Source organism: Syngnathus leptorhynchus, chromosome 14 (assembly GCF_054491065.1).
Source record: "Syngnathus leptorhynchus isolate UIUO chromosome 14, UIUO_Slep, whole genome shotgun sequence".
Classification (NCBI taxonomy): domain Eukaryota; kingdom Metazoa; phylum Chordata; class Actinopteri; order Syngnathiformes; family Syngnathidae; genus Syngnathus; species Syngnathus leptorhynchus.
In genome coordinates this window covers 6,790,237-6,807,761 of record NC_141208.1, presented here as the reverse complement: position 1 = coordinate 6,807,761, position 17,525 = coordinate 6,790,237, and the positions used below count along the sequence as shown (strand labels likewise).

Here is a 17,525-nt window from a genome sequence, read left to right as displayed (position 1 = left end):
TACTCTTTCGCAAATATTCCCTGATTTTGGATTTGACGCCTACGACACATTCAGAGAAAACAGAGACATCAAAAGACTGGGAAAGTTGAGAAATACTCAAAAAAAACATCTATTTGCGACAACTGCTATCAAACTACTTTTTTTTTCAGAGACATCTTGCCAGCAAGTCTCCCACTTGAAAATGTGTTGCGCAAAATATAAAAACTGAGACTTTGAAGTGTTGAGAAACTCAAGTTGTACATCAAGCAAGAATGGGGAAAAAAATAATAATGTATTCAATGAATTCATCTCTACAATGCTCAAGAGAGTTTGTTGCACGCTGATGTCATATTTCTTTTAAAAAATAATAAGATGACACACTATTCATAATCTGTCTGCCTGTTTCTGGATCAAATCCTTCAAAATCAATATGCACCACTTGCGCCACAACTTAGAACTGCTTTTAGCTGGTCTAAATAAATAATAATAATAATCTATAAAAATAGGGACCGCTCTTTGTGCTAGACTTGCACTGGGCACAAAAATAGAAAGATGTGGATGAAAATCGTTTTTACATGTACGAAAATATTCAGGCAGTTTTCAAAGGCTAAAGGTGAGATTTAAAATATAAAATCTCACTTAAATTACATTTTAGACTGCAAGATTGTTCCCTCAGAGTAGAACTTCTTTTCAAGCGGCAGAATGGAGTTTAAATGTAGATTACAATACTTTTAGTACATAAAGGTTCTCTGCAGCCACGCTTCGAATTACAATTTCAAAACGGTTCTTGTCACACTAAATGTCTCTGCAATTTCACTGCAAAATATTTCTCCTATCTCTCACCTGGTCTCTCCATTTCTATGCCAAGCACGTTTGTTATATTTTACATGATCCTTTAGCGGTCAAGGAAATATTAATAGGTCACTTTGGCTTTGACATATCAGTGTCTGTACATCGCAAGTGAAAACATTTTTTTTCTCCCCCTGCCGGGCAGTGAATTTGATTAACATTTCATCAGTCAATCCATCTATTTGCCGTTCTGCTTGTCCTCGTTAGATTCCTAAGTGAGTTGAAGCCTCACCAAGCAGACTATTTAGGCCATTCACATTCATATTTACAACCAGAGACAAGTTTTCTACGCACCTTGCATAAATGTGGGCGGAAGTCAGATTATCCCCCCCCCCCCAAAAAAAAAAAACTGGGAAAACGTGAACACCAATTATTATCAGTTTGTGGAATATATTATTTGTAAGCAGGGTCAAGGTAGGTCAGAATTGTGGCCAATGACATTGGCTTTGCCTTTCCTTTAAAAAGAGGCTCCATTTCATAATGAGGACGAAAAAGTCCAGAGAGGTGCAGGCTGCTTGGAAACTGCAAAAATGGCAGTGTGACATTATGCAGGACCTGAACATGAATAACTGTCGACAGAAGGAGATTAGAAACGCACTGCTCATCTTCAGGAGAAGTTAGAGAGTTTGGGACAGTGAAAATTGCATATTTTGTCTTATTGCACAGTTACCTGTACAAGCTCAAGTGATCACTGGAACTTGTACAGCTAGATTTAAGTTAGAAAATGGTCTTGGATGATTGCTCTACGACTGCAAAACATTAAATGTCAGAGCTCAAATGTGCACATTTGGAATTTTATAGGTTATATTTTTCCATAATAGTATTAAAGTTTTATTTCACGTGTGCTGTGGATTGTGGGAACCAGACAGAAGCAATAATATCGCAAAGTACAATGACAACGGCAGTTGTTATTGTCAATTTTAATTGGAAGAAGAAAGATTTGTTGGTAATTGTGACTGCCGAAGAGAAGCAAAAAAACAAAATAATGAAGGAACTCAGGCGACCACTCAAAATGTGTGTTGTTACTTTTTGACAGAATGCATTAAAAACAGGGAAAAAAAAAGGAGTACCTATATTTGCCATCTCAGGCACAATGGCACTGTATGGCCCTTCGTCAAAGACAGGCGGGTTGTCGTTGATGTCCTGCACCCGAATTATGAATTGTGACGAGGGCTCTAGGGCACGGTCCGTCTGCCTGTCGGTAGCCGTGGCAATGAGACGGTACTCATCCTTCTCCTCGCGGTCCAGTGGCTTGGTGACGTGGATGTTACCTGTCTTCTCATCGATCACAAAGACAGAGCCAGCCCCATCGCCACGTAGGACATACTTAGTGCGGCCGTCATTCCGGTCCATGTCAGTGTGGAGCTAGGAGGGAGAAGATAGACAAGAAAAAAAACAAAAAACAAGAATAAACACTCCATTTATCAATTTTCTTTACTTGTTATCCAGTAAATATATTAAATAAATAAATAAAATATTTAAAAAAAAAATATATATATATATATAAAATAAACAAGGACATAAATAAATAGATACATCGATAAATAAATAAATGGGAATTTAATAAAATAATGCACAAGACTTACATTTCACAAACACAATTTCTTTTCATGGCCATGTTCCTCTTTGTTCATAAAGTTTCATCTCAGTGTTATTGACAGCACATGCCGTCCCCTCTTAATACCTTTTTATTTTTTTTATTTTTTTTTACATCCAAGCAGCTACTGAGTGTAGAAAATTACCAGCAAATGCGTATAGAGTGCCTTGGCATTTTAATGAAAACTCCAAATCAAAGGAATAATGAACAGTCGACCAATCAATTACTCCCTAACTAATAGGAATGTATAGTGATGAGTCCAGGGAGCACGGCAGAGGGACAAGCTGTATCGATCTCAGCCTTCTGTTGAGTTTTATTGGATTAACTCCTAGCGGGATTCGAGCGTAACGGAGCAGCCAGGGTGTCTGCTGAAAGCAATCTCAGGGAACACTTTACCCTCACCAACATCATACACAGATTCAATCACAGTATGGGCACATTAGTGGCTTGAGTGAAACCTGTGGCCAAAAAGTATGAATGTGCAATTCACGTTGAAAGTCCATCATGTTGCATGGCAACAGTACTTTTCCTAAAAAAAATAAAATGAAATCAAAAAATGAGTGGTTGCTTTGAATCACCATATACATTTTGAAATGTATGTAGGTAGCCTTAAGTGTTTTTTGTTATGATACTTTGCACAATGAAGACAACTGAAATTCACCTTGTGCGTTTTCACAAAAAAAAGTATCTTTATGGTTTAATGTATCACATGAGAATTTCACAGAATGTGACTATTCACATTGAAAAAAATAAAAGAAAGAAAGATTGCATACTATGTATGACTGAATAGTATTGGAGGAAAAACAGATAATCCTCTTGGTCAGATTAGGACAAGGCAGCCTCTTGCAGTTGTTCCAGGATGGTATTCATAATTCTTTGCCTTTGATGAAATACAATTTCAAACATAGAACGTCATGATCAAATCACATCTGGTACATGTACCAGTTTTACGTAGCATTCTGTGCAAAGGACACATGTGCATGTTCATTTTTCTGTACGTACAAGTCTGTCTAGACAAGTACTGTAGACCGCTATCAGAATTAAATTACAAATACTTCATCTCAAGTAGCAATGTAAAATTTAATATATATATATACATTATATACATATATATTATTTATTTATAATATTTATATATGTATATTTATATTTAATATTATACTATTATATATTATATATTTATATATTTATACTTATATATTTATATATTTTTTTGGGGGGGGGGCCCAAACAGTCATCATTGCATTCCAGGCAGCTACTCTGTCAGGTGCGCCAGACATTTGTTCACATTCTGTCACTGCTGACTAATAATCTATTTTCTGAACATGGATCTCATCATTACGGCTATGTTTTCTGGAACCCACACTACACCTACATCAACTGAATATTTATGGCACAGATTCTGTTGTAGACAGATTGCACTGAAACATGTCATCCCGATGAATGATCATATTCCACGTCAGCACTCACATAAGCATGTGAGCCATTTATAGCTAGACAAAAAATAAGACCACAAGTTTCCTCCAACACGGAATGCAAAATATCTTCCAAAACTTCTGTCTGCAGTAATCAAATGATGTATTTCAATTAAAGAGTGGCCAAACACTTTTGCTGGCTAATTTGCACTTCCTGTCCCTAGTTCGACTCAACATAGAATAGCCAATAATTGACTGTTGATTGTTTGAATGGATTGTGTTTACCTGCCTATTTGTTTTGGACTCGATCTCTCATAATCATCAATTATCACCGTTGCCCAATTACTTCCTGGGTCTACAATGGCTATTTCACCTCAACACTCACCAATGGCCCGTGACAGCAGCTTGTCAGTAAAAGCTATCGTCCAATCTCTCTTTTCTTCGCCTTGTTCCCCATCAGTGGACACCTACAGAAGTTCTGGTGCAGAATCAATCCCTCACACTATCTTTTTTTTTTCTCTCAATGGCAGTATTGCAGCAAACTCACTTGCATTGAAGTGAAAACTGATGTTCTGCATGTTAAACACTAAGCTTGGGATTTGGTTAATTCATTAATTTAAAAAAAAATCATTTTATTGTCCATCTCTCACTGTGCTTTGGTGGACCCAAACATAGCCAACCCAGTTACCAAATGATGTTGCCGTTGAGGGCGTGAGTCCAACTCAAGGCCCGGGGGCCAGATGCGGCCCACCACATCATTTTTGGGCCCACACTCAAACCCCCAAAAGCATATACATTGACTTCATGTTTCTTGCTAAAATACCCAAAATTGCAAATTGTCTCATCCTCCATCTTAAATACAAGTGCACTGGACCAGCCAGAACCTCCTGGGAAGTCTGTTTTTTCTTGCCTCTGAATGAAGAGCCATTACCAATCAAAGCCTTAACAGCACTGCTGCTTAACGACGGGACTTAATGAGCTTCTTAATGAAGCCCAGCATCATTACCAGAGTGAGTGGTGGCAGTTGTGATCGAAAGGTTTCCTCAAATTCATTCTGCACCAGGAGAAGCTTCTGCATCAAATCTATTTAACAGTGACCTCTCAGCATTGTCTATGCCCCAAAGATTAATACAAATCAATACAAGCAAAAACTATTCTCTGGGTTTGAATTCCTTCCTGTGTGGGCTTAGCAAAACCACCACATTTTAATAGATGACTTTTGGAGCAAAAGAAAAAAAAAAATCTCAAGAAATTACAGTAATAGCCCAAATGCACAATATGTTATTTAGGCTGCATAATAAATCACAAAACAAACGACATGATGTTTTGACAGTTCCATTGTCATTATAAATGTATGTGCTGAATGAAATCAATGGCATTCGGACATGAAATGTCAGTTGGTTGTGAAGGCCAGCACAGATCTTAGAGAGTGCACAAGTGATAATATCCCCTGATCTTATCTGTAAGCCTGTAGATCTGAAGGTACTAATCATCCTATGTTGAGTGATTTTAAAAGAAGCCAATGGGACAGCCAACACAGGCTTCTCCAAATTCTGCCACATAGTAGCTACTAGAAGGATCACAGAGAGCTGGGACTAAGCCAGCTCTAGCCATGCAGTGCAAAGAAGAGCAATAGCGAAAGCCCATCGATTTACAGCAGGTCCGCCAATTCAGGAGTGGTGTCTCGAGAAAGAGCCGCAGTACAGCAGCTACATTAATCTGAGAGAAGGCCCATATGAGTCGAGGAAGCCTGAAATGAAATCACGCCTTGTGGCCAGATAACCAAATGACATAGATTTCCTTAAAGCAATTAAAGGGACACACTGCAGATTGAGGTATTGACTCATATTCTCAAATCAACTAATTAATCAACAGGGTTTTGGGCTAGTTGCATTAGTTCCATCTGAATCAAGACCTTTTGAATAGTGCTGTTATCTCAAGCTTGTCTTACTCCAAAGCGTGCTTGGTTGATACCGATGCGGAAGAATTTGAGATCCCTAACTTCAGTGGCCCATCACTAAAAGTATAGCGAGGTGTCAGTTTTAAGGGAAGACACTTTGGGTAAAAATTTGATTGGGGCAAATGAGACTTTTAAAAAAAAATGTACTGGTTCAGAGGTACATGGCACTGTCATTGAAGAGCAGACAGGGAGCGTGACTAAGAATATAAGTGTCAGCTTGTGTATCTGGACTGTAGCTGAATGTTAAGAACGAGATGCAACCTGGTGAGAAGAAAGAAACAGTGTGGGTTGGCTGATAAAAGAGCACAAAGCTCAGGCCATGATCTGAAGCAACATAATTAAAGCCAACAAGTCTTCTGGCTAGCTGTGATCATTTCTGCCATCATCCGATTTTCTTCCAAATCGTTCCCATCTGGAGGACTCCGGATTCCCATCTGGCCCCATGAAGAGCTGAGTATAACTCAGACCTCCACAAATTTCGACACAAGAAAACCATGTCTGAATTCAATTCAATTGGGAATGGCAGATTAATAGATTTGCAGACTCAGATGAGATGGTATAGCATCACCGGAACTGCCGTTTTGTTTACAACTGTTCAAGCGGCGTCCTCTGATAATTATACCGACAACAATAGAAAGTTACATTCTTTCTGGACTCCGTCACTTCAGAGGCTGTGGGAATGACTATATGCAGCCAACAAAGCCCAGCACGATGTATCAATGGTTGTTTTTTTTTTTTTTTTAAAGCTTTTTCACTGCTAGCCTGTCACGCAGTTACAACAGCCATCAAAGGGAATTTGATTTCGTTGGATGCCGCCGCAGCAAGCGAGGACAAGGCTTAGCATTAACTAGCAAATAAAACCACACAGCAGATGGATTTAAAATTGGACTAAAAGAATAACCATGTTCAGGAAAGGGATCAATGGTGAAGAGCATCCTAGCGAATGTATGGTGAGGGATCATGGAGATTATTTTAACCTAAAACTAACATGTACGATTCAGGCAAGCGGACATGGGCTGCCTGGATAGAAATCAATACATAGAGTCTTAACTGCCATGTTAAACAAGGATTCCTGTCATCTTAGATGTCTGTAACAACCCAATCTGTGTCAATATTGCTAAAAATGTAACGAGTTTTAATGAGTAGAGTTAAACACAAACAATATCCGTTGCAATGCAGTGTGAGATTCTATGTGAGGTAAGCCATTTGGAACATTTGATGACAGCAATGCGTTTCCAAATAAATGAATATCTGGCTTTTAAAAAAAACTTCTCGCAGTTGCCAAACAAAAAAACCCCAAAATAAAATGTTTTAAGAAACATACTATGATGCAGCTAAAGCGTCTTCTGCAATTAGTTTCAATTTTCCGGGAAATATGTACTGTTAACCATACACTACGGATGAAATATTTATTAAAAATTTTGTTTTACTATGAGAAAAAAAAAATAGTGTCTGTATTGTATGACTATAGTAGATGACAAGGATAAAATGAAATATAAAAACCTTTAGGTTACTATATATCATAAAAAATACAACCAAAGCAATAAATTAAACCAATACCCTTTTGACACTGTCACTCAAGGCATGAGTTTTCACTTCAAAGTGTATATTAAATCGGGCAAACATTTGTTCGCGGTTACCAAATGTTGCTTTCCATAAATTGATATGCTCTAAAAGCAAACAACCTCGGGGAAAATGGAAATACCAATATATACGCAAACGTAGGTAAGCAGGATACAAGGTCTTAGTGATAATGTTAAATAGATGCAGAAAAACTTTATTTAGGTGATCCAACTTGTGTCGATAACAAACAAACCATCTGTCCGTGTAAAAGCAAAGCTGGTAAACAAGCTAATGGGAGGAAACGAGGCAAAAACAAGCCACTGTAACGTAAAACAAAACAACCATGAATCATATGCAATTAGTGTCTCACACGCGTGACACAGGAACATCTATCTGCATTCAAATTCATACATCCTACTGAGGCACACAAAAATATAAACATCTTCACTCAGAGACAGCGGCATAAAAGAGGAAGACGCCAGCTACTTGGGAGCACTTTTCGAATCACCTTTGTACTCTGACGTTTTTTCAAATTCACTTAGATTATGTTTTTCCACTTATTCTACACTCTCTCAGTAGACAGTTTTGAAAAGTTTTTTTTTTTTTTTCTGAGAAATGTCTGTTAGAAAACAGTTTCCCTTTTGATCACTTGGGGTTTGTTTTACAATGAACTAAGACATTTAAGACACAAGTAGTTCAGGATTCTCCAGTGTTGCCAAGCATCCATCTATTTATCTATTGAATTTTTATCTAGGATTGAGTCATTGGGTTAGATAAAGTCTATCCGAGCAGACGTTGTGTCAACTAGACTGGTTGCCAGCCAATCTCAGGACACATATAGACAATTCACACTTACATTCAGCCCTGTGGACAATTGAGTGTTTTCAAATAACATGTTAGAATGGGGAAGGAAGCCAAACTACCCACGCAAGCGTCGAGAGAACATGCAAACACTGAACAGGAGGATCAGAGCTGAGATTTGAATCCCGAAGCTTAAAACTGGTAGGCATGCAAAATAAGAAATCATTCTGTTATTGTGTGGACATTGGAACGAATAGTGTATCATGCATCATTATTGATCATTATTAGACTTTTCGGATGGCATCGGAAGACTTTCCGATGCATCGCAATACCGTTTTTACCAGACAAGACATTATTCAGGACAAAATTATGCTTTTAGACTCAGAAAATGCAAATTATATTTGTCATTATCATAATAGGCTGAAGTGAGAGGGAGTGGGGCTGAATTTGTTTGTTTGCTGGTTGATTGTTTGTGCTTTATTGCTTCAGTTCACCGCTTTGATGAAAAACACTTTACAACATATTTTTAGCCAAGGGAAACAAGGTTGGAAAAGGCCATTTTAACTCTTTGCTGTACATTTAAAGGGCAAGTTGTTGCATGTCATAAATTTCCCAGCGTGCCACTAACAGTTTGAGCAAGTGGTTTTGTTAGTCATGGTATTGTTATTAATAAAAGAATAAACATGTTTGATTTTAGTTTATGTTTAAAATGTGTCCCACTAATAATTTGGATCAGCTTTGTGTTTACCTAAATTAACTGAGATAAGATATCAATATTTCACTATTTTTGTTGGGTGCTATGTCATGGGATTGTCATGGGATGTGTGCCTTGGTTAAATAAAGGTTGGGAGATGCTATTTTAAATCAGATGCAGGAGTCAGTTTACTACTGGAATCTATTTACAGTCCTTTGCCAAGACTCTAAAACCTCCATCTTAACTTGCTGCTATTTTCTTACGACTGATGGAGAAGGTGAAGTTGTCTCACCTGTAGTGCTGAAAGTCAACATGATGCAAGAAATACTGCATCCCACAGCAACTCCAAATCAAGAAAAACTCAATTTTTCTTTTCCATCTTCACCATCATAACGATTGAATGCTCTTGAAATCTTTGATACATCTCAAGACAACCTGGTGGTAGTTCAACAGACCACCACACAGGTTCAGAATGGCATAATCCCAACTATTGATAGACAGGCTCCAATCCAGGGCAGCATCACGGTTCAATTATTACTTGCTGCTACAGTCCAAATTAAATTTATTGCCAAACATCTCCCAACTGGGATGCAGTGACAAGCAGAATCTGGCAGGACGCCTATTCACCCCATAATGAACATACAGTACATAATACATCTCAGTATAAAATGACCACAGTTAATTGTTGTGGCAGTGCAGGCAGAGCTGAGGTTGGCCTTCAGAAATAATAAAGAGTGCCAGCTCACAATGGCTGTTCCACACATCTTTGTGAGTGCGATTGGAAGTTACAAGTAAGATAGCTGAGAGGGAGCCAGTGATTGTGAAGCATGAATGAAGCAGATGACAACAGTCAGCTCATGTAAGCAGGGGGGGGTAAGTGGCTCTGCCTGACCAATTTGTTTTCTTTGCTTGTTTGTTTCCTTTAAAAGTACAGAAAAATACGTGCTATGGCAATCATTCTATTTAATTCTTCTTCCAAAAATGCAATGTTAATCAGAGTACCGTGTTCTTACTAGTGGCAGCACAAACGTTAACGAAGGTGGAGGTCACACGGCTCCCAGTGTAAAGAGAAAAAATAATGCTTTCTCCTACCTTCTGATTTTTTTTTTTCAAAATCATATACAAGGAAAGACTGTAAATCAACAGTAAAGTGTTCTGAATAGAACAGTAGCAATGTCATGCATTATGGTCTGTGACTACAGGCCAACCGAGCTCCCTCACTGGCACAGGAGGGCGAACACGTAGTCGACATTACAACAAGCTGACCAGATGTGTGCGGTTCGGGTCGCTGGGCTCATTCATGTTCAGAAAAATATGTCTCGCACGAGTGTCCCTTAAAGGTCACGAGGACACGGCTATCAAAGCTCATATATATATTATGCTGATCAGAGCAACTGCTCCTTAGCTAGGGCTTAGTTGTTTTTGTTTTTGGATAGAAACACTGTAAATTTGATATTTTTGATACTTTATTAATGAATTTAGACATGATTGTCTATTTTTGTTGTTATATTATATTCTTTTATTTTATTATCATCATTATTAATATTATTTTTATTAGAACGCAATGCATTTTTGCGTTTGCTATGGATTTACAGCTCGTGTAGTGATTGACTACTTTTTGTAATTACAGTTTTCATCCCATACTTATGAATACAATTAAACGGGTGGCAACCAAACTACAGTGTCTTCATTTGTTGTTTAGCTCAGTCCCACCAACATCTCAGTTAAACACAGTAAAAAATTGTGTATCCAAATGTATAAGATTGAAATCTGAAGCACGGGTTTGGAAGGGGAGACAGTTTTAACTATGTAATCATGCACCGCTCAGCATCTGGTTGTAAAAAGAAAGTATTTGGCTGCTTTCCTCTTTTTCCCCATCACTTCCATTACTCACAGGCTTTCCTCCATTTAAATAAAGCCCATCTCTGTACTGTGGCCACCATTTGCAGTTTACCTCTTGTCATAAGCTTTTCCCACTTTGGTCTGTCTTTCTCTGTCTTTTCTCTGAATGACCTTTCCCCTTTGCAAGTTGTAAGCAATTAACCCTTTGTGACCTTGTACATTGGATTTCTCCCCTTAGCCTTTGCTACGTACCTTTATGCTTGCCGTTTCACGTTTAACCTCTTTCTGTTCTGTCTCCAATTACCCTCCCATTTCTCCCATATTAACCCTTTTTTATCCTCTGGTAATGGTTCTCGCCTTTGCCTCAAGTTATGACAACCATTTCTCCCCACCGACACACTACGAAAAGCCCATATAATCACGCTCTAATTGCTGTCACGCCTCCACTGTGCTAAACCTGGAGGCCAAATGATTTCTTCAGAGAGTGAAAGTTGAGTTGAATCACAGCTGTGTGCAAATTGAAAAATGATATTCCTATTGAGAAGCTGCTTACCAGGAACTGTGTGTTTACACTTTTGTTGCACCCACTGATACACTTTTTATTTCTTTATCCTATAACAGTCTAAAATCCAAAGTTTCTAAATGTTATTCATTGGCTTCTAGAAAAAAAACATTTGCATTTTTTTAATTTTTTTATTTATTTATTTATTTATTTATTTATTTATTTATTTATTTATTATTCCATTTATTGTATCGCAGGAGTAAAAGGTGCTTTGTTCTAGTAGTTCATTAATATTCATACATTCAAATTTAATGTTAATGTTAGCCATATTAATTGGCATCATCTCAATAACATCTCAGCATAATTACAAAACTCTTTGGCTGGTCTCAACTTTACACCTTTAATTTTCTCTCCCAGCTCTCATTAGCTACCAACTGCTTTCACCACAGAATTCATTGCACTTGTGCTATAAAAGTGAGTGCATTGATTGTGCTTTGATTGTAAACATAAGGCTGGCATACATTAACACCCAGCACGTGATTTAGACTTTCCCTAATTGAGGTGTGTCAATGGCAACTGTGAGTTATTCTTGCTGGTCAATGAAATGATCTGGCAATAAAATAGTGTTACAATAGCTGACCCAAGTTTTTAGCTGCGTATTTATACACATTATATTCAGTCATGTATTGAATTATGTATCAAATGTGTATCGCACTCAGTTTTCATTGCTACTTTGTCTTTAATAAGAATGAGCATCAGAGGAAAACATACAAGGCCAGCGCTTAACTTTATGTGACAGCCTCTTACATTTTATTGCATCATGTCGCCAACCTCCTGAGTGCTTTCATAATATTATGCAAGTTCATATTGCACCCAGAGGTGCCAAACACGGAGAACTGTGACAACGGTTAAAAGGGTGACAAGGTATCAGTTTGATAGAGAGCAAAGGGTGGGGGGCATAGGGATCACTTGAAAATTGCCATTGGCAGAGAGATTAGGTGGCTCATGTACTGATGTGACCTTTGACTTAAGATACTTTCACTCTGAACTTGCCAATATTGGCCTGTAGCTCCTAAAGGGTTGAACCAAACTGGCGACCAGCAATTTTTCATGCATGCATGCTTGCGTCATTCTGAATCAGAGCATCCACAGTCAGAGTTTGATGAAATCAAATTCACACATTTCCAGGACAATGATTATTAAACTCATAATCATGTAGGAATAGGTCCAAGTAGAAAAGCAACGTTTTGCTAAATAACATTGCTTTTCTTTCAATGTTGTAGTCTACTTTTATCTCATGCACTGATTCACTACTTTCGAACTAATCAAATATATCACAGATGGCTGACGATGATGACTTATTCATTCAACTCATATCTAAAAAAACAATCACTCAAAAGTCCCTCAATTTTTACATTGCTTTTTACCTAGTTTTTTTTTTTTTAATGTTGTCCAATTATTTCACAGACACTTAAGTATGTCGAAGATAATGAGGTAATCTTATTGCAGTTTTGTGGCGTTGCATAGATTCAATCATTTTCTATCTCCAATTCACAAACTTCCGTCAAGGTCAAATAGAGGTCAGATGTGACGCACATGTACCCCAAGAGTAGAATTTAGACGGATCACAAATGAGTGTTCTTAATCCCATCTCGGCTAAGGCGCCTTTTACCCAAAAGAAAACTGTATCCCCCCCAACTGCTGCAATCACTTGAAAGTCCATTGCAGACCATGTGACAGCATCAATTAATTTCACAATTATAGGGACAGTATGAGAAAATACAACATCATCTCTGAATGTACAAAGTGTTTGAATGTGTCTGTGCATATATGTATTTGTTAGCGCTTTTGCGAAGGGGGTTGTGTAAATTCAGAGTGTTGTTGTAGACTGGAGTAGTGGGTCAGACAATGTCAGTAATTGCTTGTTTGCACGTTGTGAACTTGACCAACTATCCTAAAGCAACATGTCACAGTAAACAAACATTTGATTCTTGAAGGACATATCAAGGGGCACTTGGCAAGGCATCTTGGGACTTAGCGGCTGCCTCTTTTCGTTTTAACATCAATTTTTTATTGTACTTTAAAGCACAATGAAAGCAGAGGAAGTGCCCTTTAAAATTTATGCTCAACGCTGTCACTGGTTCCACAAAGGTAGCCCTTAGATCATTTTCGGTTTAGTAGGGAGCATTTGTCCTCTATTGACATCGTAGATTATAGCCTTGGCTCCCGTTTTCAGCTTTAGAGATTTATCCAGACCGAATTTTCTGGGATCACACAAAAACGCCGTAATTCAATGTTAGAGTGCAGATTTTCCTAAGGGTCGCACGTCCTCCTCTGCATACACAATAATTGTACTCGTGTATCATTGATATTGTCGTAAATTTAAGAAGTACAAGTATGTGTTGAGTTTTTAAGGCTTAGCGTCTCTTCATTAAAACGCTAACAGGGTTAAAAACAAGGCAAGGCGTTTACATTTATCTTCTTACCTATAGTGCACGGATGCAGATCAGGAGATTAAAAATTCATAAGCATAATAGGATTTCTAAGAGCATTATTCTCTCTTGTGCGCTGTCTAATACAAGTGGGTCTAATCGTATGCATTTCCAGTCCAGAATACTCCCATAATAGTGATCTGGGCGTTCTCCAAATGTCAGCATCATAATATGAGCATGAGTGTGGTCTGGCTTTGTTTTCTCCTTGACTAACATAGGTTGGGCTGAAATACATTCAGAGAGCCACAAATAGCAGGGTGAGCTGTAAAAGTGTTTTGCTAGTGATTGCATCTTCGTCATAGTGTGCAGTTTAGGGCTTCATACTACCAGTTCGAAGTGTTGAATCATTTTTTTCCCCCTCTTTTTAATCTCAACTGTTGTGCCTCCAAAATCCATGAAACTGGCCCAGGAAAGAAATTTTAGTGTATTTAAAGTGCATGATAGGTTTGTGACACAATCTAGGTCACAAGATAGGGATGCAATATTGTTCTGAAAGTTTATCTCATCAATAATGTGGAAAATTGAGTCCATTCCTTCCAGTCAACTAATCGTTTGACACTTGAAAATAAAATGTGAATCATGTATTTGCAATGCAATAATTAATGTACTTTAATTGTTAATTCATTTCAAACAAAAACACGACATGGCCCACAAAATCATCACATCCAAAGTGAAATAGGATTTTCGCAAAGACAGACATTGTGACTCCGGTACTGCCCTTAACTTCTCTCAACTACCTCTCGTTCATAAACTTGAACTGATAATCATATTTCTTGCAACTTTCTGAAAATGAAAAAGGTAGGTAGGTTGTCCATGAAACCGTGATAACCTTTTAATGATTCTTAAAACTACTCATCAACACGGTTGGGTTATTTTGACCATCATTTCCAGCCAACCATCACATGCAGCTAATTCCTACTGTGAAGTTTAAAAGAGCCTGCAGCAGTTCAACGCGCCTCATTATTATTCATTTGCTCAGTAAAATAGCCACAAAGGCTTACAAATGAGCTCATCTACTGTACTGAGACAGTTGTAGGATAAAAAGACAGAAAAACTGCTCTACTTAAATACAGCGTCAATGCAGTTGTCATGACCTGATTCTCATTCTGTGGCTCATTAGGCACACCTAATCAATTAATAAGTAATACCTGACACGGGAGAGTGATACGACTATGGTCCGTTGTTTGTTGCGCTGAGAATGTAGTCCTAAGTGTAAATCATGGCCAATGAAATAGCAGTACTGGCACCTATGACCATGAGGGACTTGAACTGACATGCTGGGAAATGAAGGAACACGCTTGTGTTCTGCCTTGGGGTGTGGATCAATGTTGGAGGAGAGAAGGTAAGGCTATTAATTCCTGTGGATATGTCAATCCCCAAAGGCGGGAGTAGATTGGTAGTGATCATGACCAAACTCTTGGTCAGATGGAATCTTGGGATTTTGTTGCACCTCAGTTAACAATTGATTCATTGAAGGTTTAACAGATTCCTCGGAGGCAATGCATTGCACTGGAGCAATGTAAATCAATTCCAATTGTAAGTTTATAACAATATATAACAAAAAAAATAAAAAATGCGGGTTGGATTATGCAAAACTTGCAAGATAAGTACCTGAGGGAACCTGGGGTTAAATGTTCCATGTAAGGAGCTTGTAATGGAAATGTGCCTTGTGCATGAATAAAATATTCATTGAAAGATGTCAATTATAAATAAAATACTAATTTGACTTACCCGGCCAATGAGCACAGGTTCAGGTCCAGCGTATTCTTCAATCACAAAGAACTGATTCCAAATCCAACTTCTCCTGCTGCGAGAGCGTGACCTCTTTTCTTCTGGAGGATCGGCAGCCTCGTCCCCAGACTCTGCTTCCTCAAACACGAGGCCACTCTCGTCGTCTGGATCGGGCACCTGCTCCCCGGCACCTTTAGCTGAGCGGCTCCATTCCGGAGCTGGGTGAAGCCTCAGGACATGGCTGCTGTTGACAAGTTTTCTGTCTTCATCTACTGAGTAGTGAACTGAGCTGAGCTCTGTTCGAGCAGTATGAACTGACTCTGTTAATAAGTCTCGGTGGGAATCTGCCGTTCTGTTCCCAGGTCGTAGTCCCTGGGGTTGCGTTGTCAGCACAGATGGAGTGGAGCCATTTTTTTCAGAGGGAAAATACAGCGGCAAATGTTTTCTCAATTGAAGAGGGGATTCTGTTTGGTTGATCGGTACATCTTTGTCCAAGATGGGATTGACTTTTTCAACAAGTGTTGACGTTAATAGAGCATGTTTTTTCCTGTTATCTCCGCCATCTGAAACTTGTAGCTCCAAAATGTCTTGCCCTTTACTTAAACCTGGGGAACTCACTTTCGGATTATTACGAGTGTCAGAACTCTGGTCCCGATTAAGATCTGGAGTGCTGACCAGATTTAGATTCGGAAATGCGGTCTGATTATCAAATCCAGCGTGTGACTGAGTGATGGACGTATCTTGTCTTGACATTTTCAACGCCTCAAACTGTCTGTGATTAACGTCAATCAGATCTCTTTTCCTACTCCGGCTCCCCTTGCTTGGATAGCTCAGAATGGGAAGATTCTGCATTTGGGAATTGACTATCCTCACAAGGTTCTCTTTTGACAGTACTTTCAAAACCTCATAACTTCCACTGAGGTTCAGTTTTCGGTTTGCTTCGTTTAGTCCCTTTACCGGCACACCTGTTGAATAAACACTCGAATCGGCTCTGCTTTTGGCTTTCGAACTTAATCTAATGCGCGTTTTATTAGAATGCAAGTCAAGCTTATGATGCAATGCGATTTGTGCTTTTCCTATTTTAGTCTCAACATTCTTGGTATTGTTCTTCATTTTCTTCAAATCCTGATTTAAATCCTTGCGTAGAGTCACTTCCTTCTTGTTGACAGATTCGACTTCGTACTTGGGCTTGAGAGTTAGCCTCTCCTTGATGACAGCAGATGGAGCGCCATGATTGGCCGGCGCTTTGGCGTGAGAAAGAGGTCCAGTGTCACCTGCCTGTGCATGACTTATCAGATTTCTATGAGTCACCACAGGCATTACATTTGCATCCATGCTTCCTTCCCAATGCTCTGAAGCTCTGTTCTCCTCAATTTTCATCATATGTGAGCCACCTACTCCTCTGATCCGCAGGACCTTGCTGGCCGAGGCCCATCCCAACAGCCCGTCCCACAGGCAGATGGAAACCAGTAGGAGCAGATTTCTCGTAATCATCTTGTCTCGTAGCGAGATGTCCTAATTGGAGCAAGATTTGCTGTGAGGCAGGACTTGCTTTCCAGCTGTCGTCATACTTTCTGCAGCTTTCTCTGTTTTCATACCCCACCTGTCACTCTTTCAATCTATGCCCTTCACTGAGCTGCAGGGCAGGTATCAGTCAATCCTTCTTCCCCGCAATACTTAATGTCCGTCTATCTCTCCGGGTCTTTCTCTCTACTCCTTTGTTTTTGTTTTATTCCACCCCTCCTGCAGTGATCCTCATTCCCTTTTGAAAAGAGAGTTGAACATCCTAAGAGAAAAAGAAACAAGATGTTAAACTTGAATGGTTGCAATAGGTTAATTAAAAGTGGAGCTTCGCAGACAGGTAAGGACACACAAAGACAGACCCATTAACAGAATAGCAATCAAAATTCAAAAGCACAAAGGCAGAACACGACTCAGAACACGTCAATTTAAATCACTGTACTGATCTATAAGCTGCACGAGAACAAAATGATCCACAGTTCTTCTGTTTGACATGAATGTGCAATAGATGTTACAAAATGCTCTCAGCATTTCAGAATAAAAATGCGCAGACACTGCCAAATCGTTTTCATTTCCTTT

The 17,525-nt window shown here is 38.8% G+C and overlaps 1 protein-coding gene across 1 annotated transcript in view; it reads right to left on the bottom strand.

Annotated features, from left to right (window-relative positions):
• Positions 1 to 17,525, bottom strand: part of cdh24b (cadherin 24, type 2b) — a 109,340-nt gene that overhangs the window by 43,324 nt on the left and 48,491 nt on the right. Inside the window, exons 3-4 of the mRNA XM_085930065.1 lie at positions 15,426 to 17,211; positions 1,899 to 2,193 (exon numbers count right to left, since the gene is read on the bottom strand). Coding sequence (XP_085786191.1) covers positions 1,899 to 2,193; positions 15,426 to 16,919 — 1,789 coding nt within the window. The 5' untranslated portion in view covers positions 16,920 to 17,211. The remainder of the gene's footprint in view (positions 1 to 1,898; positions 2,194 to 15,425; positions 17,212 to 17,525) is intronic.